Raw genomic sequence first — 25,015 nt, 5'->3', positions numbered from 1 at the left:
TGGTTGGCTCAAACAAAAAGATCTCTAAGTTGAGATGAAACTTTGAGATTTTTTGCCATCAACACCAAAGTGAGTGCACCGCGTGATTGTGCATGCAATGGAAGAGCATCTTTGAGCTTTGAAACTTCATTTACTTATTGTTTTGACAAGAAATAATAAATCTGAAGAACTGGCTAATATAACTTGTGAATATAATTCATGAACAATTGTATTGTGATGATAGGGAAAATAAGAAGAAGAAAAGGAACTAATGTACATGTCATGCATGCCAGGTGAGCACTACACAGCGTTAACATATCTTCAATCAAAGAACTAAATCCAACAACATGAAACATCGACAGCATAGAAAAGGCATTTTCAAACTCCCCACAAACCATGGCCACGATAGGTAAATCCCACAACCCTAGTACACTGACTTCAAATAATGAATAAAGAAAAGATAACTTAACATAATGATATCACTTATCAAGAGAAAACATGAAATTCGTAACTCCAATAGCCATTATTATCTATAAAAATATTGATAGTATACAACACCAAACTATTGGCCAAAATCTCATGAAACAACAACTCACACCAACTTTGCTGATACACCACTAAACATGAAAAATATAATAAAACAAATCATAAATATATTTTACTTATAATTTCACACACTGTATTCTTCATGTTTCTTTTTTGCTATTGAACGTGCCACACAAGTCGATCCAAAAAATCAATAACTTTTCCTCAAGATAACAATAGCATTTCAGACAAATCAAGATTAGTTGCATCCTGTAGAAGATAAAGCAAGAAGCAGACCTTGTAGAAAGCACCCACGCCCTCTTCCCGCAACATTGTCTTTGCGATATGCAAACCCGATCCTTGACCCAATTGAATTCTAACCTACACATCAGAATTCAACACCAGAAAAAGAAAATATTATAGCAATCATCTGATTGCAAATCATCCGTTAAAGAAACCAGAGAGAGAGAGAGAGCATCATCAACCCAAAAAAAAAAAACCGATCCCAAAAACATGATTTTTCTCATGAAAGCATGAAATCACTATACAAAACTACAATTTCCAGATCCGGAGAGGCACCAAACCATAGAGAACACATAAAAGCAACTCCTTCGTCACAAAACACAGATCTAACCAAAAAAACCTAAATCGAAACAAAAAAGATATGGGCAGTGGCCCTTAATCACCATAGCCCATTCCCAGGCCCAAATCAACTCGCCCAAACTCACAAAAAACAACCAAGTCCCACAAAATTCCCAATAAACCGCGAAAAAATCGGACACCCAAGATCTCGAAAAGAACGCGAAAAACAGAAGATGGCGAAAATGGGTCACCTTGATCATATCGACCGGTTGAATCACGCATGTCGCCAACATCCCCGACGCCCCGCCGTTGACGAACGGCTTCACTGTTTGCCAAGCTCCCGTTTTGGGCTTCCCCTCCGCCATTTCTCGCTTTTCTGCAAGCAAGATGACCGAGAAACGATGGAGGATCGTTGAGGGGAGAGGAGAGAGGAATGGTAGAGCCCAAGAAACGTTGTATTCGTCGAGGCAAAAGCAGCAAACCCTTCTCCCAACAAGTGAAGGAAAAAACGGACCGATGCTCTCGAGTTTTAATCCCACCGTTACACATTTGCGTCACAGGGACACTCGTGTTCTATTACGTACGATTGGTCATGAAAATTTACACAAGAATTACGTAAACCGTGTCCCCTTTGTCAGCCAAAAGTTTACATACACGTGGCAGGTGCATTCTGTTCCCGTAATTACAAAAAGGGACTCCTTAAATTTCTTTTTTTATTGTGTTTAGGTGTTTTGTTGGTAGTATTTTGTGTATTATTGAGGCTATTCTTGGTAAGAATGCTTGAGGTGGTGAATGGTGAATGCAAGGTACATGTGACAATTTCTAAAGAGATTGGGGGTTTGTTTTGTGCAATCGATGATCTTATTTTGTGGTCGGTAATGTCTTTCTCAGTCTAACCAACCACCACCATCCACGTGAGATTGAAACCAAACCAACAACGTGAGATTGAAACCAAACCAACAGAATGGGATGTTGTATCATGATTCATATGACTTATGACATGCATATTACGATCATCATGGTAGGGTATATGATATGAACATGTTCATCACTATCATGGTGGTCACGATTCATGAAGTTTATAGTGTAGCAAATAATCAAAAAAATGATCGTACTTTATGGGAAAAATATAGTATTTTTCAAAAATCTTACAATTTGTCAAAATTGCATGATTAAACTGCAAATAAAAAACTTTGTTAGGCCTTTTTATCCTTTATATGTGTGAAACTCACAAAGTTTGTCAGGAATATCACTTTACTCATCATGTATCGCAAACTCCCACTTAAAAGGTTTTCATGTTTATTTTTTTTAAGGTCTTAAGAAGTTTGCATAATAATATTTGAGAACATCCTATTAAACCAAAACCTCAAAAATTGCAAATACCTAACTAAGTGGGCATATATATCCTCCTAATATGTGAAGTTCCTCCAAATATGTGTTCCTCCCAAATATGAGAATTTTCTCTCAAGAGATCCATAAACACATATCGATCTGCACAAATTTTTGGCATACTAACTTGTGTCACTTTTCATGCTTTGTTGAATCATATATAATATTTGAGAACATCCTATTAAACCAAAACCTCAAAATTTCCAAATACCTAACTAAGTGGGCATATATATCCTCCTAATATGCGAAGTTCCTCCAAATATGTGTTCCTCCCAAATATGAGAATTTTCTCTCAAGAGATCCATAAATACATATCGATCTGCACAAATTTTTGGCATACGAACCTGTGTCACTTTTCATGCTTTGTTGAATCATATATAAAGTTTTTTTTATTCATTTTATTTTTCTTTTTCATTTATTTCTAGAAAGAACCGTAACTCTTTTTTTTTAAACCCTAAATGTTTTCATTCTCCCATTCCGATGAGTTGCAAATTTTTTTGTTGCATTCAGATGAAGTTGTGGTATCATCCTTCTCATTGACTTTCCTAGTTAGGTTGAAAGTTAAGTTTCATATGAACAATATACATATATATATATATGCATATTATTATATTTCATTCCAAACTTTTTTTTGATAGATATGAATATTTAATCAATGCATGTATATTTGTTTTTGGTTGTTGTAGATATTTTTTATGTTTTTTGTGTTTTATTTAATAATTGTCACTGAATTTACCGTTTAGGGTTTAATATCTTTAGAATTTTTTATAGATATATGTTTGTTTGTATTGTAGTTGGTTTATATTTGTTTGTTTGTCCTTTAGTTAATATTCGATGTTATTGTGTTGGTGTAATGGGGTTAGGGTTTATTGTACACAACCATTGAACATGAGTTAATGGGTTATTGTGGGTAGTTGGTTTTTAAAGTGGTTGTTATAGGTTATATTAATTGAATGTATTAAGTGTATATGGATGGTCTTTTCTAACATGCTATTTTCATTAGATAAATGATATGTTGTGTAGTTAATGTAGATAGTGAATGATAGACTCTAAAATTGTTTGAGTACACTATAATAACACTGATCACTTTACTTGAAGATCTATAATTGTTAAAAAAAAAACAGTAGCTATAAAAAAATTATGACTCTGATGTCTCGTAAAATTGGATATGTGAAAGAGTATAACCTTTCAATACATTTTTTCTTTGAACCTAGATAACCAACATATATGGATAGATGTGTTTGAAGATGATGATGTGAAATCGATGTTATTTTGTTATGACGTTTATTTAGTCGCACGTAAAGCTAAAGAAGTGAAAAAAGTGTATCTATCTCAAGCACCATCTATTGAGCCCAAGAATTTGGTGATCCTCCAACTGTTAAAAAGAATGAAGAATATTAAATATATAAACGCAATGAAAGTGATAGATACAATGAATTTTGATTTACTTTGTTCAACTAAACAGTCAATTAATGGCAATTGTTATCATGTTGATGTTGAAAAATCAAATAAATCGATGATGATGACTATACTATGTTAATGGTAAAAGAGAAAGACAATTATGACATATGACAAATGGCATTTGAGAAGTTGAACCCTTGGTATGTTGTATAACCTATATAAACATTTGTTTGATAGTATAATTGTTTTATATTATTATACTAATGAGAGGTGGTTAAATAGGTTCTCACTCGATAAATTTTTCTATAATAAAGATCAATTAAAAAACATTAAAACGGAGGCATCTCGTTTGTATGACAACTTGAGCAATGAACAACTTACTGATTATAAAAATTGCAGTGGCTAACAACAGGCTCAAATAATTGAGAAATTGCTTTCGACAAAAGGTTTAATGATCTTCAACGTTGTCGTGGGTTTTTAAAAGATAATGTGATTAGGAATAACTACAAAGCAAAATTCCTAAAGAGCTGTAATAACAGAGTTACAGACATATGCACGAGAAAGAACCTGCAAATGACGGTTGATTGCTTATGGGAGATCTATTGGACAAAGGTGCACGGACAAGGGTTCATTCAAGTGAAGAAGTATCAAAATGAGTACACATGTGGTGGATCACTGGGCAACCTTGTAGTAAAAAAAGTTTCTTTTAAGCGAATTTCAGGTGTTATTCATATATACATGCACAATTAACCAAAATAACTCTAAAAAAAATCATGAATGACAACAGACACTTAAAGGTATCACTACAAGGAAAACCCTTATTAGCGACGGATCTTTGCGACGGATTTTTTCTGTCGCAAATTAGCGACGGACTTAGCGAGAGAACATTATTCGTCGCCAATTTTTGAAATATTTTTGAAATTAGTGACGGTATAAATTCCATCTCAAATCCGTTGCTAATTATCGACAGATCGACGACAAAAAATTTTCACTGCAAAACTGTAGGAAATTAGCGACGGATTTAGCGATGGAAAAATTCTCTCGCTAATTTTCGATTTAAATTGTCCCACCTAAGGCGCGAAATTTTCCCTCTCTCCCCCGTTCGAAATTTAAACTGATGTTCGATTTAAACTGAGTCTCGTGCTCCCGCTGGTCGATGAAGCCGAGCCTCATGCTCGCCGCAGTAAGGCTCACCGGACGATCTTGTTGGACGATGTCGACCGTCAGGACTGTCGTCGCCCAACTCCGACGCAGCAGAGGAGGGCGGAGGAATCTCGATGAAGGGCGTGCGGATCGCGGGGCAGCCGTTGTACCTGGACATGCAGCCGACGTCGTCAGTGGATCCGCGGGTGCTAGACGCGATGTTGCCCTTCTTCACTGGCCACTTCGGCAACCCCCATTCCCGCACTCACCTCTACGACTGGGAGTCGGACAAGGTAGTCGAGCGCGCCAGGGAGCAGGTCGCTTCCATGCCACCTACCTCCCCGTCGGCTCTGACGACCTCCTCGACCTCGACTGCCTCCGCGACGTCATCCGCCCCGACACCGGCCTCGTCTCTGTCATGGCCGTCGACAACGAGATCGGTCCATTCCGACCTCTGCGAGACCCAATCAGAGATCTTGGGGTCGAGGGAGTACGGCTTGCTGGGATCCGGTGGTGGGTCGTCCTCCTCCTCCGTCGCCGCCGACGAATCGCTCCAAGTCCAGCCTATTGCTGCCAGAATACCTCCCGGCAGCAAGATTTTTTTTAATTTTTTTTTTTTAAATTAGTGATGGATTAGTGACAGATATTATTCGTCGCTAATTTAAAATAGCGAAGGACTCGCGACGGATATTATCCATTGCTAATTTAAAATAGTGATAGACTCGCGACGGATCATTTTCGTCGCTAATCCATCGCAAATTAGCGACGGATAAGTTTTGTCGCTACATAGCATCAAAAAATTCGCGATGAAAGCTATTCGTCTCTAATTCGATGCTAATCCAACATTAAACTGTTTAGCGACAAATTAGCGATGGATTATGGATTTAGGTCGTCGCTAATCCACAGGTTTCTTGTAGTGTATGGAGGTTACTTACAGACAAGAATAATGTGGATGAGTATGGTTCATTCAAAGAGTCTTTCAAGATGCTTATCGAATATTTGAATCATTTGATAAAGACTAACCAAGGATCATTAGGGTACATTAAGATGTATTGAAAATATCGATTTAGTATATGTTCTTATCCTTCCATCCAAGCATCAATGGGTTTTTGAAAGGATGTCCTCCAATTCTTATAGTAGATGGCACATTCTCAAAAAAAGATACATAGTATATTATTGTCGGCATATAGTATTAATCATTATGGTGAGATATTTTTAGATACATGGGCATTGGTTTTGAAGCATCTAAAGGAAGAACTCATACGCTTCAATAAATATAATGAAGGAATATAACTTATAGTTATCCGAGATAGGCATGAAGGTCTAAAGTATGTTTTCCTCCACATATGACCTACATATCGTGTTGAATATTACATGAAGCATTTGATTAAAAAATTTCTAAGAAATTTGGTTCACCATTCAGTGTATTTTGGTAAAGTGCAACTTGAGCAACCACGAAAAGAGAGTACAATTATTTTTTTTTTAAATTTGGAGCAAGATGAAACTGCATACAATTATGTTGTCACTAATGTGAAACCGAAACATTAGGCTAACAATTACTTTCCAGTGAAAATATATGGTGTTTAACGCCTAATATAATAAAGCACTTTAGTTTGTAGATTCTTGCCATATGTGACAAGCCCTTAATTTCTCTTATTGAAAGGCTTTGTTGCATGCTTATGAAACTTTTTAAAAAAGAAAAAAAATTGTGCAACATATATCAGGTATTGTGGTGCTAAAAGTAAAAGAAAAGCTAGATAAACTTAAAAAAAAAGGCACAACAACTATGTTTGCAAGTAGTGTATCGCCATTAACATATGTACAAAGCCCGCAAACAATCTCACAACTGCAATGTTAGTATTGACAACCAAAAATGCTATTGTGAAGAGTGTCTAGTTAGTGAGATTTTATGTGATCACATGCATTTTGTATAGGAAAAACTATCAGAAGATTATTGCAACAAGTTCTTTACAGTTGAATTATATATAGCTGCATATAATGCATATCCATTCCTTCTGATGGCGGATAATGACTCATGCATTGCTTCATCGACTCTTGTACATGTGTATCCACCAAAAGTGGTCAATAAAGTAGAAAAACCTAAAATGAAAAGATGAAGAATAAAATACAAAGATGTTATGCCATACAATTATCATGTATGTAGTAAAGTTGTCCACAATAGGCAAAAGCATAAATAATAGTATGTTAAGAGTATGTATACTTTGCAAAATTTAGGATTTGTTAAGAATTGTTTCATGAATTCCTTAAATAACTTATATGTCTTCTATGCATATGTTAGGCATATCTTGTCTTGGTATATGATTATTACATGTATGATTGTGATATATTTATTCTATTGTATATGCAGTACTTGAGCAAAAACTGAGAATTGAACTTCACACAGGTATGTTTGGAAAGTCAGAGTTCAATCATATGGTATGGGTGGGATAGAAAACCAATAGATGACTAATAATTGACATTGATCAGTTAGTAGTTGTAGTTGCTTGCAAGGAATGCCAACGATATGGATCCCGATCTATGGATTCATGCAAGAACAACTGACAATGTATAAGTAGGTTCATGTTTTTGAATGAATGTAATGTATGAGTAGATTCAATTTTCAATGTATGAGAAGATTCATTTTTTCGAATAAACATAATGAATGCAATGTATGAGCAAATTCAATATTGAATAAATGAATGCAATACATAAGTATGTTAATTTTTTTGAATGAATAAAATGGATGCAATATATGAGCAAACTCATTTTTTTTAATAAATGAAATTAATGCAATGTATGAGCATATTCAGTTTTATATAAATAGAATAAATGCAATGTATTAGAATATTCAATTATGGGGAGTTTAGTTTGAGTAGTGAATATAAATTTGTATGAAATGCCAAACTTTAATTATGTTAATTATGAATATAAGATTTGGATGTTCTTTAAATATTATATGATCTATAAACTATGTTTTGTAAGTGAATGATGTTTCTTAAACAGTTAAACTATAAACTGGTAAGGATGAAGAAGTCTGCACAAAATATAGGCAAAAAATGATAAATATTTACAAGAATGAAAAAGTCCACATAAAATATAAGTAAATAATGACTAATATTTGCAAGGATGAGGAAATTCCTATAAAATATAAGCGAACAATGACCAATATTTGTGAGGATAAGGGAGTTTGTGAGGTATATGCAAAATTAGTATAATATTTGTATACAATATATGTGAACTTCATCCACTATTTGCAAAGTTACCTGGTTTAGTTTAACTTCACATATATTTTCATAAAATTTGCATAGAACGAAGACTTCGCAAATAGTGCACATGATATTCGCAAATTTACTAAAGACAAATGTGAACCTCCCCATTTTTTGTTTGAAAGTTTCTACCAACATTAATTATGATACTTCAATTTTTACCATGACGCTTCGATAGTAGAAAAGCGACGATTCACAATTTAAGCTTTTTTTTGTCCTTTAAAAAATGACGGTGGAGAAGATTTTGGAATAGCTAGGGGAGGATGCCATGATTGAGGTGGATATGATTATGGAGAAGATAGTAGGTAAAGATGTTGAGGTGGTGAATGATGTTGATGGTTCTCAGTAAAAAGAGTTGCCCCTGATTGTGAAGAGTGCACAACATATGCAATTTTGCCTCAATCATTTGTTTAAGAGAAGATAGGGTCTGCAGACAAAAACAGTAAGCCGACTAGCATTAAGAAGCCAAAGATCAAATCAAATGTGCGTGCTCTGGGTCAGATTGCAAAGGAGGCAGTTTTACCTCAAACATTTGCCCAAGGGAAGAGAGGGACTGCAGACAAAAATTATAAGATCTGTAATCTTTTAGTGAACGTCTGAATAAAAATATAAGGTATTTTTAGGTAATTTCAACGTATTTACCTAAAGTGCAAAACAAAGGGATTTCATAGAGCCAATTATACTTAGAACACATATATCCTCAGGGATATATTCTCAAAACATTCATAGAGCCATATCGCACTCATTTGGCAAAGTATAAGAATTTCGCAAAGAAAATCAATTCATCTTAACGAGACAAAAAGAATGGCGTACATAATTTTTTCATAAAAAATAGCTATAAAATCTCAAAAATATGTGGGTCCCATAAAATAATCGTGGGTCCCATATAAATATCCCATAAAAGCAAATAGTGGGTCCCATAGGGATATATAAGTCATTATATTATTTCTCTCCTAAGTAATTGCTCTCGAATTTGGATCTAGATTGAATCTGACCCATATCCAAATCCAAGACCTACTTAGTGACCGATAATTAGAGAAGAGGGGGCACCCTTTTTAGCGTTCACGATTTTGGGTTCTCTACCCTTCCTCTCTCTCGCTCTCTCCCTATCTCTAGTTTATCTCTTTTCACTCTTTAAAAGAAGACTCTCTTTATAAAATAGCTTTATCTCTTTAGATTTTTTTCATGTTTCTTTACTTTAACTGGTTCTACACGAGAAAGTCATGATTGTTACCGTATCAGATGTAAGGACGTGTTGGCCACAACCTAAGAGCGCTTCTACGCTTGCGCTAAGCCACATCTACCAGATTTTTGGTAGGTTTTCACGTCGTTCCCTATTTTAAATTATATTTGTTGAAATAACTATCGTGTACAGTGGGATTTTCCTTACCGTACATCTTTCTAAACGATATTGGGTCCTAGTCCTTGGTTCATTCCCTCTAGTCCATCGCAAACTTGCTTCGATATTAACATGTATATCATTGCAACTACTTCTTGATATTTATAGTGAATTATGTGTCATAAGGTCCTACTCCTTGGTTCATGACCTCTAGGTCACTGCAAGCTTATTTCGGTATTCATGTATGTATCTTTACGACTACTTTTTTATTTACTATATATATACATTCTTTTATGCAAGTTACTTAGCTTGATGCATGATTTTAAGCATGGGCCTTGCTTTATGCACTTTTCATTGTCATCGTGTTGTTATGTACACAGGTTTCTGCTTTACGCTATTTACTTTGTCGTCGCACTGTTATGTGCACAGACTTCTACTTTTAATAAATATAATTATGTTGTAATAAGGGTACAAAGGGTGACTAATCCCTATCGCTCAAAGCGATTCAAATGCCTTATCGCGTTCAAAACATTGTTTGGTGAAGAAACCCCTATTGAAAAAGTTTCATATTTGCTCATAACCGTATTTATATAAACATCTAAGTTACGAGTGTAAGTTCTAACTAAGGCATAGGTTTTTGAGAAACCATGAGAGATGTAACGTACACATAGCGATTACCCTAAATTTCTGGCAAATGATTACTCGAATCCTAAATGACATGTTTGTGCCCTCAAACAAGCGTAGTGTTTTCCCTATAAAACATAAGAGATGCTGCCAAAAATTCTGGCAAAATACTCACCTAAGCTAGTATGAATGGCACGATGATACACTCATTATTGAAACCCTGCAAGGATGGCTCATTTCATTTCCGCCTTCAAAGACATGATACTTGTAAGGGCCACTGTGCTAGAGTACTTATTGCTCCTTATTAGGTTAGTGCTTGTTGTGGCTAAATACTTTCAAGGAGTCGATCAAAAGTAATCCTTGATTATTCATGCCTATGTAAACTATTGTTATAAGAATAGTACTCGTAAGTATCATTGTTCCATAGTTGGTTATCTACTCGCAAGGGGTGAAGCACTCATAAAGGTCATAGGCACTAAGAGTGATGTCTCCATGCACATAAACAAACATAACGATAGTCCCTGTTTACATGAAAATCGACATGTGCTTTAAAAAACTGGTTGGGGTTGGGTTCATATTTTATTTTATGCATAATATATTGGTTGCCTATGTGACGCTCGATGTTCTAATAATAAAGATTATGTCATCAAACCCCTTCAAGACTTATGCTTATCAATAAAGATGATGATTATACCGTCTCAAGTGACATACTTTATCTTATAAACCAAAGAGTTTATGTGGTCTCCTAATCACTCGGATGTTAGGAGATCGGGTTATCCCTAAGACCTAGGGGTTGAACATGCTACTACAGTAGTATGATACATCCAAACTTCTCTAGTGGGGGTTCTCCCAACAAAAATTTGTCACCCCGCTATAGGCAGTGTCATTCAGGTGTCTAGGTACAAAAATATGTGGCATAAGAAACACCCAGATGGCTGAGTTTGATGTTGAAGTTAAGTTCTTCCGCGTACGAAGGGGTGAACATATAATTATCGAAACAATACATTAGTTATAAGTACACTAATGAATGAATGAATGTATGTTAATACTATTCATGCATTGCCTTATGTAAAGTACTGATCTCGGAACATTATTGAACAGATCGGGTGAAGGACCCAAATTATATTCGTATGGCTAAACTAGGCTCAAGGAGCTTCTGCTTCGGTCTATGAGATACCTATACGCTAAGTCATGGAGACTTGAGTTATGATGTTTTCAACTATGACTGTGGAGTGACCCTTCATGTCTTCAATATATTATACTTGTTAGAATTAAAATGTTTTTCTATCAGACCAGGAATGATTCTGACCCCATTTTATGTGGATACAGGTATTAAACCTGTAGTGTGAGATGCAGAGTAAGGTGACATCAAGATAGAGGGCTTCTCTAGACTTCGTTAGATATTTCATTTACAAACTCATTTTATCTAGTATTACTTTACTAAGTAGTATTGTTTATGATAAATAACTTATTTTGGTTTGCTTAAATAAAATATTTTGGTGGATAATGTGTGATTATCCACATACCTGTAACCCACCCGACATCTTCTAAAATTGACGACTATCATCTATTTTTGCAGCTAAAGTCTTTTCTAAATTTTGATATAAAGAAAAAATCCATAAAATTTGGACAAAGTGTTATTTTGAAAATCTCGAGCGTTACAAAATTAGTATCAGAACCTAAGTTTGGTAAACCTAGTTTGGTAAACCTAGTTCAAGATCCATAGTGCTCACGATATCACATTGTAAGTATTACTTTCAAGATTCTAACCTTAAAAAAAATATTTTGTTAAATATAGATGGCAACTCACGACCTGGGAGGTTTTTAGAATCGGTGCCAATGACTTTGTCCCTTCGATTTTGAGGATTGCCAGTTTTGCGGGAAGGAACGACATTCCTCCAATGAATGCCAAAAGAAACACACCCACGACGGTGGTCGATGAGCAATGTATGGTCTTAAGGACATGACCTTGCATATTTGTGGACTCTGAAACTCCAGTAAAAGTAGTGATTTATCAACTTTGATGAGAATACCGAGCTTGGGAGGAGACAAATGGGTCTTCACTACTGCAGCCTATAATTTGTCAAGTTACCACATGACAACGCCTCTCCATGGTCTATACGGCCTAGAAAAGGCATACAACTCATTCTATACATCGATTGATATCTCGAATTTCCCAAGTTATCATCCTGTCATACCTCAGTAAGAACAAGCATCGTTGGTCTATACCCTGACTTCACCAGAGCATACACAAATATCATCAGAGCACAATCCAAATATGCCATCTTTGACATATAACTTTGTGCCCAAACCAAGGCAATATATGAATAAACAATTATATCTAAGGTTGTTTACTTCAAAAAAGAAACCCATCTCTTAATTGTGTTGTGTTTACTTGTAAAAAAATTCAAGTTAGACCCATCGGTCTTCGTCAGCAAAGCTAACCCAGAACGCGCAGAGAGCTGGATCGAGAAAGCTGAGTGTGCATTCCAAGTACTAACAGTGCCGAAGGAACGAAAAACCAATTTTGGCACCTACCGACTGAAAGATAACACACAAAAGTGGTAGAATACCACCAAGTTAATCTAGCTTTCTAAGAACGAGGTCATCCCTTAGGGTGATTTTCGAAGGACCTTCCTGGATAATTACTTTTTTGTACACACTAGAAACCGAAAGAAGATGAAGTTCCTAGAATTGAAACAATGTAGTATAAGTATTATCGACTATACTACCAAGTTTTAGAACCTCGAGTGGTATTGCTCAACGTTGTTCGAGACTAACTAGGAGAGAGCCGGTAAGTACATCCATGGGCTACAAAAAGGGTTGTGATCTTGCGTAATAACAAGCATGTTGTAAACGTTTCATGTTGCCATAGCAGCAACTTCAAAAATAAATATAGACTAGGAGCGATCCAAAGGGATCGTCGAAAAGAAACCAACAACAAGTGACGAAAACAACAAGAGGTCATCCCTTAATGGACAGGAGTCACGACCACCTTTTCGTAAGACTGAGTTATGAGGAAAGAACTCTACTCCACCGACCATGAGGACACACAAAAAAAAAAGAGTCGTCTAGCCTAGCTAGCAATCCAACTTTAGCTGGCAAAAAATGAGTGATTGTTTATAATGCAATAAATGTGGCCACTACATGAGGGATTGCAACAAGAAGGCCTTAGATGAACGATGAAAAAATACGGGATCAATAGGACCTTCACAACAACCGTAACAGCATCCTCCATTCCAACGAAACTCACGGTGGGTCATGTTTACGATGTATCAGCCAAACAACTCATAAATGATGACCTAATTGAAAGTACCATACTTGTTAATGGGCATTATGCTTTCATCTTTTTTTATTATGGGGTCACACACACTTTTATCTGTAACGATTTCATGAAACAACTTCATACCTCAGTAGAACCCATGGATAAAATTATCAAAGTGTATAACTCGTTGGGTTCTTGCACTAAATGTAAAAAGAATCTAGGCGTAGAGATAGTAGGGTAACAATTGCCTATTAGAGCTATCCTACTCGACATGACACAATACAACATCATCTTGTACATGAGTTGGTTAACCCAGAACCATGCTAAAATTTTGTGCAACAAGGGTAGAGTCATATTGTCTCAACTCGAGTTACCTAAGGTGAAATACAAGATATTCAAACTTGTTCTGCTAAAACGAGTAATATTAACATTGCAAGCATAAAAGCACCTCAAGAAGGGTTGTATAACCTTTTTGGTCAATCTTTCGATAGAGGAATTGACTTCTACGCCTTGTGACAACCTTGAAGTAGTGCAAAAAAATTTTTGATGTATTCCCTAAAGAGTTGCCAGGACTCCCTTTGCTATGTGAGATCGAGTTTGGGATCAAATCCTTACCAGAAACAACGCCAATTTCTAAAGCACCTTACTGGATGGCACCGACAGAGCTTTGTGAGCTGAAGGGCTAACTGAAAGAGATAATGGAGCAAGGATTCATTCGGTCTAGTGTATCACTGTAGAAAGCACCCATGTTATTCATAAAGAAGAAGGATGAATTATTACGGTTGTGTATCTACTGTAGGATGCTTAACTAGGCAATCGTAAAAGTATTCATTACCTACGATTGAAGATCTATTCGATCAACTCTGGAAAATAAAAGTGTTCACAAAGATTGACCTCAGATCTGGTTATCATCAACTCAGAATCAAGGAGGAAGACTGCCTTCAGAATGAGGTATGACCATTATGAGTTTGTATTTATATCTTTTGGAGTCACTAATGTCCATGTTGCCTTCATGAACCTAATGAATCGAATATTCTAGCCCTATTTAGACACTTTTATCATCATCTTTATTGATGATATCCTTATCTATTTTGAAAGCAAAGAACAACACAAGGAGCACTTGAGGATTATCTTGAAGACTCTTCAAGAACACAAGCTATACCCCAAATTCTCGAAATGCGAGTTTTGGCTGGACAAAGTGATATTTCTTGGACATATGATATTCAAAAATGGAATAATTGTAAATCCTATTAAAGTGAAAGTTGTGTTGGATTGAAAACAATAAGAGAATATCATTGGCGTCTACAATTTCTTGGGCCTTGTCAGATATTACCAAAAATTTATACCAGACTTCTCCTAGACTGCCTTACCAATTATAAAGCTCCTAAAGAAGGGAGTCAAGTTTGAATGGAACTATCAGTGTAAGGAATGTTTTTAAATTCTTAAGCAGAGGCTTATTTCAACCCCTGTCTTTGCCTTACTTTCTAGTCAGGGAGGCTTCATGACATACACTGATGCCTTGAAAACGGGTTTGGGTTGTGTGTTGATGCAACAAAAAAATGTGATGCCGTATACATCATGGCAATTGAGGATTCATGAGAAAATTTATTCAACCCATAACCTAGAGTTTACCGTTATAGTATTCACTCTCAAGATATGGTGACACTAATTATATAGAGAGAAGTTTTAGGTCATGTCAGACCATAAAAGCTTGAAGTAACTCTTCTCTCAAAATAAGTTAGATATGTCACAATGACGATGACTGAAATTTCTTAAAGACCATGAATTCATGCTTTCCTGTCACTCTAAAAAGACGAATATCGTGGTTGATGCCCTTAGCAGCAAGGCTGTCAGCGCTCTTGTCAGCCTTGTATAACAATTGAAGTTTATCGAAGACTTCGCTAACTGAAAGCCTTTTCTAGTAGATCTAGGAAAGATTCAATTGTTGAATCTAACAATGTAGTCTGAGATCCTCACTTGAATCATAGCTGAACAAATCAAGAACATCAGCATATATAGCTGAAAGCAAGGGCTCAAAAACATGCCTTTTCCATTTAAAGGAAAACAAGAGTATATGGATAGAGGAAAGACTATGGGTCTCAAGTAACCCTAAGCTAAATGAAAAAATACTCCAAAAAGTGCACAATAACAAATATACCATCCACCCAAGAGACACCAAAATGTACAAAGATCTAAAAAAAATATTGGTAGAGGGGTATGAATAAAAATGTGACTACGTATGTCTCAAAGTGCTTGACCCGTCAGCAAGTCAAGATAGAATATCAATGAAATAGCGGTATTATATAATGGATCAAAATTCCATAATAGAAATGGAAAGACATTTTGATAGATTTTATCGTAGGATTACCCCAATACAGAAGACAATATGACTCAATCTGGGTGATCATGGATAGACTTACCAAGTCTGCTAACTTCTTGCCAATCAATACCAATCACTCAACAGAAAAACTGTCAGAGCTCTATGTTAGAGAGATAATTAAACTGCATGGAGTGTCGGTCTTGATTATCTTTGATCGCAACCTAAAGTCTATGTCTCATTTATAAGAGTAGTTGCAAAGAGCCATGGAGACGGAGTTGAAGTTTAGCATGTCATTTCATCTCCAAACCGATGGACAATCCGAGCGCATCATACAGACTCTAGAAGATATGCCATGAGCATGTATGTTGGAATGGAAATGAGATTGAGATTCACACCTAACATTGGCAAAGTTTGCTTACAATAATAGTTATCATGCTAACATCGGGATGACACTGTATGAAGCCGTGTATGAAGGGCCTTGTTGATTGTCAATCCACTGAAATAAAATTGGTGAGTAAAATTTAGACTTACCCATCGTGCTTAAGCACTACACTCCGGAAGTGAATGATTTGAGATGAACTACTCACCACCCATAGTTGACAGAAAAGCTATGCAAACCAACGACCTAGGAAACTCATTTTTTTAGTTGAAGACAAGGTTTTTGTTGAAGTCTTTCCAACCAAAAGTGTTTTTTACTTTGTAAAAAATGAGAAATTAAGTCCCAAATTTGTCGATCACTTCGATATCTTGAGAAGCATCAGAGAGACAACATACCACATAGGATTGTCACCCTAATATGCTCAAATACACAACATATTTTACATGTCAATCTTAGAAAATATGTTCATGACCCTTCTCACATCATTTAACATGAGAACATTGACATCAGAAAAGACATGACTGTAGAAAAAAAACCTATAGAGATCATGGACCGTCAGGAACAAGTGCTTAGATAAAAGGTCATTCCAATTGTTAAAGTGAGATGACAATATTATGAAATAGATGACTGCACGTGGGAGCCTCAATCTAATATATAGGAGAAATATCCCAAGCTATTCACATAGTACCCACAACAAAATTTTGAGGATAATTTTTTTTTAAGGGGGCAGTGATGTAAGATCCATAATTTTTTAGTAAACTTCTTAATAAAAATATGAGGTATTTTAGGTAATTTCATTGTATTAACCTTAAGTGCAATTTCGCAGAGCCAATTATACTTAGGAGGAGTATATCCTTAGGGATATACATTCAAAATATTCAAAGAGATATATCACACTCATTTGTCAAAATGAGAGAATTCCACAAAAAAAATCCGCTTTGTCTCATCTAGACGAAGAGAATGGCTTATTCAATTTTTTTCATAAAAAATATCGGTGAAACCCCAAAAATATGTGGGTCCCATAAAATAATTGCGGGCCCCACAAAAATATCTCGTGTATCCAACATAAATATCCCATAAAAGTAAACTAGCGAGTCCCATCGAGACATAAAAGTTATTATGTTACTTCTCGCCTAAGTAACTGCTCTTGAATTTGGATATGGATTGAATCTGACCCATATCCAAATCCAAGACCCACTTAGTATTCTATAAATAGAGGAGAGGGGAATCTCTTTCTAGCATTCACAATTTTGGGTTCTCTCCTCTCTCTCTCTCTCTCTCTTGCTTTTGTCTTTCTCTCTCTAGTTTTTCTCTCTAGAAAAAACCCTCTCTAGAAAAAAGTTCTCTTTATAGAAAAGTGCTTTCTCTCTAGAAAAGAGATATATCGAGATTTTTTTGTATTTATTCGCTCTGATGGGTTCCATGCGAGACACTCTTGGTTGTGACTGTACCAAACATAAAGACGTGCCAACCACGACCTAGGAGCACCTCTATGTTTGCGCTAAGCCACCTCTATAAGTTTTTTGGTAGGTTTGCACACCATTCTCTATTTTGTGTTATATTTATTGAAATAACTACCACGTACGATAGATTTTTTCTTACCGTACACATTTTTAAATGATATCGGGTCCTAATTCTTGGTTTATTCCCTCTAAGTCGCAACAAGCTTGTTTCGATGTTCACATGCATATTTTTATAACTAGTTCTCGATATTTATGGTGAATTATGTATCATAAACATCTAAGTCATCAACGTAAGGACTAGGTTTTCGATAAACCATAAGAGATACAATGTACGCACAACGATATACACCTATCCAAAAATAAAAGTAGTATTTTTTCGTTAAAATAGGAAAGATGTTGACAACATTTTTAACAAGATGCTCTCTAAGCTAAAAAGGGCATAGCATTTTTCCCGTTAAATAGTGGAGATGCTACCAAAATTTTTTGGCAAATGATTACACGAATCCTAAATGGCAAGTATGTGCCCTCGAACAAGCATAGTGTTTTTTCCATTAAATAGGAGAGATGTTGCTGCCAAAAATTCTGGCAACATACTCAACTAAGCTAGTATGGATGGCACAATAATGCCTTTATTGTTGGAACCGTATTAAAATGGCTTGTTCTATTTTTATCTTTAAAGGCATAGTACTTGTAAGGGATGCTAGTTATTGCACCTTGTTAGGCAAGTGCTCCTTGCGTTTAAATACCCCTGAATAGTGGATCAAAAGAAATCATTGATTATGCATGCCTCTGTAAACTACTGTTACAAGAATATTACTTGTAAGTGTTATTATGCTAGAGTTGGTTATCCACCCACAAGGGGTGAAGTACTCATGAAGGTTGTAGACGCCAAGAGCAATGTCTGCATGCATATAAACAAATATAACAATAGTCCTTGTCTACACAAAAATTGACCCGTGCTTCAAAAAACTGGTTGGGTTTGAATTCATATTTTTTGTGCATAATGCACTGGTTGTCTATGTGGTACTCAACGTTCTAATAATAAAGATTATATCGTTGAACCCCTTCAGAACTTATGCTTATCATGAAAGATGATGATAGTACCGCCTCGAGTGACATACTTTATTTTATGAACCAAAGAGTTCAAGAGGTCTCCCAATCACTCGAAGGTTAGGAGACAGGGTTATCCCTAAGACCTACGGGTTGACCTCACTACTTCAGTATTAGGATGCATCCAAACCGCCCTAGCGAGGGGTTCTTTCGACCAAAATCAGTCACCCCGCTACGGACAGAGTCATTCAGACATCTGGATATAAAAATACATAGCATAAGAAACTTCGAGATGACTTTGTTTGATGTTGAAGTTAGGTTCTTCTATGTACCATAGGGTGAACTTCTAATTATTGAAACAATGTGATAGTCATAGGTACACTAACAAATGAATGGATGCACATTAGTACTACTCATATATCGTCTTACGTAAAGTACTGATCTCGGTAAGCTATTGAACTGATCGAGTGAAAGACCTAAGTTGTATTCGTATGGCTAAGCTAAGCTCAAGGAGCTCTTTCTTTGGTCCATGGGATACCTATACAATAAGTTATGGAGACTTGAGCTTCGATATTTTCAACAACCTTAGGATGATCCTTTATATCTTTAACATATTATACTTGTTAGAATTAGAATGCTTTTCTATCAGACCAGGAATAGTTTCAACCCCATTTTATGGGAGATAATGTACTGAATCTACAGTGTAAAATATAGAGCAGGGCGACATCAAAATCCAGGGTTTTTTTAAACTTTGTTAGACATTTCATTTATAAACCTAGTTTATCTAGTACTACTTTACTAAGTAGTACTATTTGTAATAAATAACTCATTTTGGTTTGCTTAAATGAAATATTTTGGTGGACAATGAGTGATTGGCTATATACCTGTGACCTACTCGACATCTTCTAAACGGGCAACTAACTATCATCTATTTTCGATGTTAAAGTCTTTTTTAAATTTTGCTGCAAAGAAAAAAATACATGAAATTTGTATAAAGTGTTGTTTTAGAAATCTGAGGCGTTACAAAATCAGTAACCCGACTGGTATTAAGAAGCCAAAGAACGTTCTTTGATGTTGAGCATTTTCTTATTTCATCAATTAATGATCATGGTAGGCATAGTCCATTGAATCCTCTAATATTGAGCTATGTAGTGTAAATACTTATAACATCATTTTTTAATAAATGAAATGAATATATGTATGAGTATAAGTTTATTTTTGAATGACTGAAAAGAATATATGTGTGTGATCAAGTTCATTTTTGAATGAATGAAATGAATATATGTATGGCCATGTTTAGTTTGAATGAATTAAATGAAGTTGTATCATACCCTTTGACTAAAAGGTAGATTCACATGATATTTTATGCAGATTCTCGTAAATATTGTTCATTTTTTTCCTATAATATGCAAACTTTGTGAAGTCTTCTTAATAAAATATATGCAGAGTCCCTCATCCTCACATAAAATCTATACAAACTTGTTTGTATCCATTTCATTCTTTTACAAAATGAAAGTGCTCATACATTGTATTCATTTCATTCTTTCATAAAATGAAGTTGCTCATACATTTCATTCACTTTATTCTTTTACAAAATAAAGTTACACATACATTGCAATCATTTCATTCTTTCACAAAATAAAATTGCTCATACATTGCATTCATACCATTCTTATACAAAATGAATGAATGATAATACATTGCATTCATTTTATTCTTTAACAAAATGAAGTCGCTCATGCATTGCATTCATTATATTCTTTGATAAGAATGATGTTTCTCATTGCCTCTTTGATGGAGAAAAATAAAGTATGTGCATATGTACATTCATCTCTTGGGACTCGAGAATGATGTATATCATCCCATCTTTGATGGAGAGAAAACACAATGTATCATCGTTGATTATACACTTTGTGTTCTTCTGATTTTTCTTATCCCACCCATATCATGTGATTGAACGTTGATTGTGAGATACGTCGACTCTGTGTTGATGGTGAGAAAATGCGTATGCCATCAATTCTACATCATCAATATCATTCAACATATCTATCCGGCTATCATAATTCGTTAAAGTCGCATACCCCTCATCGATTTTACATCATCATCATTTATATTCTCTATAATGAGAATAAGATTTTAGATGATCAATCACAACACTTACGAACAACTTAGACTTTTGTTTCCTATCTCACCCATACCATAAGATGTGTTTTTTGAAAAAACTCACTGCTAATGAAGTATCATCGATCTTCTTACACCGATGATTGGCCCTGGAAAAATGGCCATATTTTCTCATTGGTTGAAGACCACAAAACCCCTAGTTTCTGTGAAATCCAAGCTTTGCTTTTTATACTATGCTCAAACAAAAAATTGCATATTTTATAAGAAGATCACATATCTAATTGTGCAGAGAGATCCAAATATGTAATGTACTGAAATTCTTTATGTTCGTAACACAAAATAAGCATTTTTTCTCATGAAAATCACATTTTATAGATGTCAGATATATGTGATTTTAGTAAGGTATTTGTAAAGTTACGATCATAAGGAGGTTCACAAAACTTGTTTTTGTGCACTTCATGAAGACCATAAAAAATATGTGTGAACATACATTTAAGTGAGGGTTAAAGAAAGGAGAAAAGAGGTTCACAAAGTTTCTTGTGACTTTGATATAAAATATTGAATTTACTAAGGTATTTATAATTTTATGATTAAACAGAGAAGACCACATAAATAACATAATTTTTTGCATACTTCTTAAGGTCCGCAAAAAAAAATGTGTGGACCTCCTTTTAAATGGGAGTTTGCAATAACCAACGAGCGGAGCGATATATCGCGCAAACTTTATGAGTTTTGCACATGCGAAAGACAAAAAGATACTAACGAAGTTGGTTATTTACGATTTTGATCATCAAGCAAATTTTAATAAATTGTAAGGATTTTAGAGAAACACATCATTTTTACCATATTGGCAAATAATTATATGATGTTGCAAACGCTAATGTTGTGGAAGAATGCCACGTTGTTTTTGGGGAACTATGGATGTAGCGGTGCTAGGTCTTGTATTCATGATTCCTAATGTATGGTATATGACCTTGCGCGCTACATGTCATGCACTTAATGTGCACTAACATATATCATTCATGTTGTATAGTTATTTTGTGCATAGGGCTCATAAACGAGGTGAATGGAACAAGCTTGTCAAGTGTTTAAGGTTGGCTTATTCATGTGGCTATCCAAGCCGAGTTTGAGCTTATAATCAATCCAAATTAAACGAGCCAGTTTGAGCTAGTTTGTTTATAAAAAAAAACATTATTTTGGGGCTGATAAAAATAAAATTACAAAATTATATATGCAAAAATGTATCTAAAATATATTTCTTACTACCTAAAGACCTTATACGAGTTGAGCCAAAGAGAGTAAGAGAGTATCTATTGTTCGTATTCGGCTTATTGAACCAATTTTATTAGTTTGAATGAGCTCTCGGCTCAGCTTTTTTCCCAGCCCTATTTGCGTGTGATGGATAACTTAGTTGAATCAGATCATGCACTAGTGCTACTTGATTATGTGCCATATACGGATCAGATCTTATCTATCTTTTGACCCGGAAAACCAATAAATGAATCAGACCTTATCCGAATCCAAATGTAGATCTGCCACAGAACATTGATTTGAATTCTAAAACAATTGGATTAATCATATCCGAATCTGATCCCAATACACATTTGGGTCTTAGAGTAAGGATTCATATCTGGATATCATTTCTGATTCGCATCAGGTAACCACCTAAACCCGATCCATTTTTACCCTAGCATAAGTGCAGCTCAAACTAGGAGAGTTAGAGAGTTATATGGTATCACGTCTTGAGTAACATGTTTAATTGGATTTGGTAATCCCACTCCAATGGAAGATGTGATGACAGTATGCCATTCATGCCCCTTTTACTTTCATCAGGCTATGCTTGACGGATTGATTCGGCTCTTGTACAATCTCATGCATGAGCCTATGATAGATTATGTGGAGTGATGATGCGGAATACATAATGGAGAATGTGATGTTGTTATGACGTATGAGCCCCATATGCTAGATCATGTTACACGGCTTGTGCACATCATTCCCACGACTAGCATGTTCTGTGATATCATGAATACCAGATGCTCCCATGCCCACACGTCATGCATGACATTATATATCTCAACTGCTAATCTATTTGCTGCCACTGAACCTCCTCACGATGTAACTCCATGAACTTATTTAATTGCTCTCTCTCTCTCATGAACTTACTGACTAGCAGAGGCGGAGCTAGGGGAGGGCAGGACTGGGCTGTAGCCCAGTCCTGCCTCCCGGAACAGTTAATTTTTAATTTTTTTTAAAAGCCCAGTCCTAGCCCAAACCTGATTCCATATGAAATAGATTTTTATCCATTTTTGTAGCCCAGCCCAGCCCTGACTGCAGCAAATAGTTTGATTTGTCCATATGAAATAGATTTTTATTAATAATTGTAGCCATTTTTTTATTTTATCTCAATTTTTTTTTCGGGGGTGATGCCCCCGAACCGCACAGGGCATATTCAGGTTCAGCTCGCATTAGTGTTTAGCTGAGCCAAGCTCAAGAATGAGACGAGCCAAACACGAGCTCGCTCATGTCAAAACTTTCCATGTTATTGATATATTACACTTAATAGTTCATATTTTATGTGTATAATTTTCATTCATCTTTTTTTTATATATTTTCTGTATTCTTTATATATATATATATATATATATGGAGAGAGAGAGAGTAATGGGTTCCTTCAGGCCCCCTATTCATTCAGCCTCGATAGGTTTCAGGTTCGCCGCTGGATCAAAAAGATCTGACGGCCCATGATCTATTTGCTTGAATGAAAAAGAGCAAGCCAAACCTGTTTCTCTCTTTTGGATTGATGAGCCATCTTTCCCTCGTCACCTCCGTCTCTACCCCTCAATCAACCCTTACCTCCATTCCTTCCCTACCCTAGCCTACAGAGCATTTCCTACCAACCAACTCTCTCACTTTTTCTTTATTTCCCTTTCCCTCTCACTCACGTTTTGTTTCTGTCCCACCAAAGGGGGATATGGTCGAACATTATTCCGAGTTAAGGTAGGCAGCACCTGGGTTGCTTCTCGCTCTCAGGTTGGCAATGGAAAAGAGTTTCCATTTGGTGCTAGCTGATCTTGCTAATGATCATTCTGTGTGAATATGGTGTTAGATGTAGGAAGAGCAGATGAGGGAATTCAAATAAAGAAAACATTTGGGACCACTCCTTTATGGAGTGTGTTTGGACTTTAATGATGTGGAACTGTCACATATTGAAGAATCTCAAGGGAGTTGTGGACTTTATAACCTACATGGAGATTTTAACACTTGTTCCAAAGAACAAGGGAGTGGGATGGCTACCACACACACGCCGCCACGATATGCCAGGTTCGAGTTTAGGTTCAGGTAATTGGCACTTTAGGGCCATATCCATTCTAAGTCTAATGTAAAGGCCGTGGTTAGAAGGTTACCGCATACAGATACACAGAGATTCACAGAATGAGAAAGGTTTCTGCTTTTTCTCTCTCCCCGCTATCTCTCTCTCCTGCCTTTCCCAAAAAGAGGTTTTCTGCAATAACGATTCCGAGAGGTTGTTTTTGAAGGATGATCTACCATCGGAGTGCACCGATCCGTATCGTCGAGGCTACTGTATTCTGGGGGGAAGGACGTTGGACCCTTTTTGCACCATATATGGAGGTGAATCTTCTCTAAGGAGAGTACTTTCGTATGCCTTAGCCTGTTACATAATATTAACATGTTACTGTTGTTTTTATTATATTCTATGCATTTGTTTGATCCTTTGTTTTTGTCTGGATTTTGGTATCATATAGAAATCGATGTGTCTGCTTTCTGCTTTTATTTCGATCGACTATTAATAATGATTTTTATGTTAGTACCTACTCGGTTTTTTATCATGATGTTGGTTATGAAACGATGTGATCTGAAATATGATCTAACAGTAGTCTTAGAGAAGACTCTAAGCATGTCGTCTTCATTCAGTTTTATACCAAAAGTAGACATGTTCGGTATGCCTCATGAAAAATTTGCTGGTCAGAATTTCAAGCATTGGCAACAACGTATGAAAATCTGGTTCACGACTATAAGCTTGATTTCCATTCTGGAATTCGAATGCCCTACTGTTTCTGAAATTGATCCTGATCCAGCCTCTGTTTCTGCGGCAATAGCATGAAAAGAGAAGGATGGTATATATCGTGGTTGTATTCTGTTGGCTCTGC

General features: G+C 35.8%; 1 protein-coding gene across 1 annotated transcript in view; it reads right to left on the bottom strand.

The window, feature by feature from the left end:
• The window catches only part of LOC149814896 (mitochondrial dicarboxylate/tricarboxylate transporter DTC-like), a 33,110-nt gene extending 31,513 nt beyond the window's left edge, over window positions 1-1,597 (bottom strand). Inside the window, exons 1-2 of the mRNA XM_089990032.1 lie at window positions 1,338-1,597; window positions 802-885 (exon numbers count right to left, since the gene is read on the bottom strand). Coding sequence (XP_089846158.1) covers window positions 802-885; window positions 1,338-1,451 — 198 coding nt within the window. The 5' untranslated portion in view covers window positions 1,452-1,597. The remainder of the gene's footprint in view (window positions 1-801; window positions 886-1,337) is intronic.
• Between the last annotated feature and the right edge of the window lie 23,418 nt (window positions 1,598-25,015).

Source organism: Nuphar pumila, chromosome 15 (assembly GCF_984573655.1).
Source record: "Nuphar pumila chromosome 15, dmNupPumi1.hap1.1, whole genome shotgun sequence".
NCBI classification, from domain to species: Eukaryota; Viridiplantae; Streptophyta; class Magnoliopsida; order Nymphaeales; family Nymphaeaceae; genus Nuphar; species Nuphar pumila.
The sequence above is the reverse complement of the archived record's forward strand: the minus strand, read 5'-3'. Positions and strand labels throughout refer to the sequence as shown.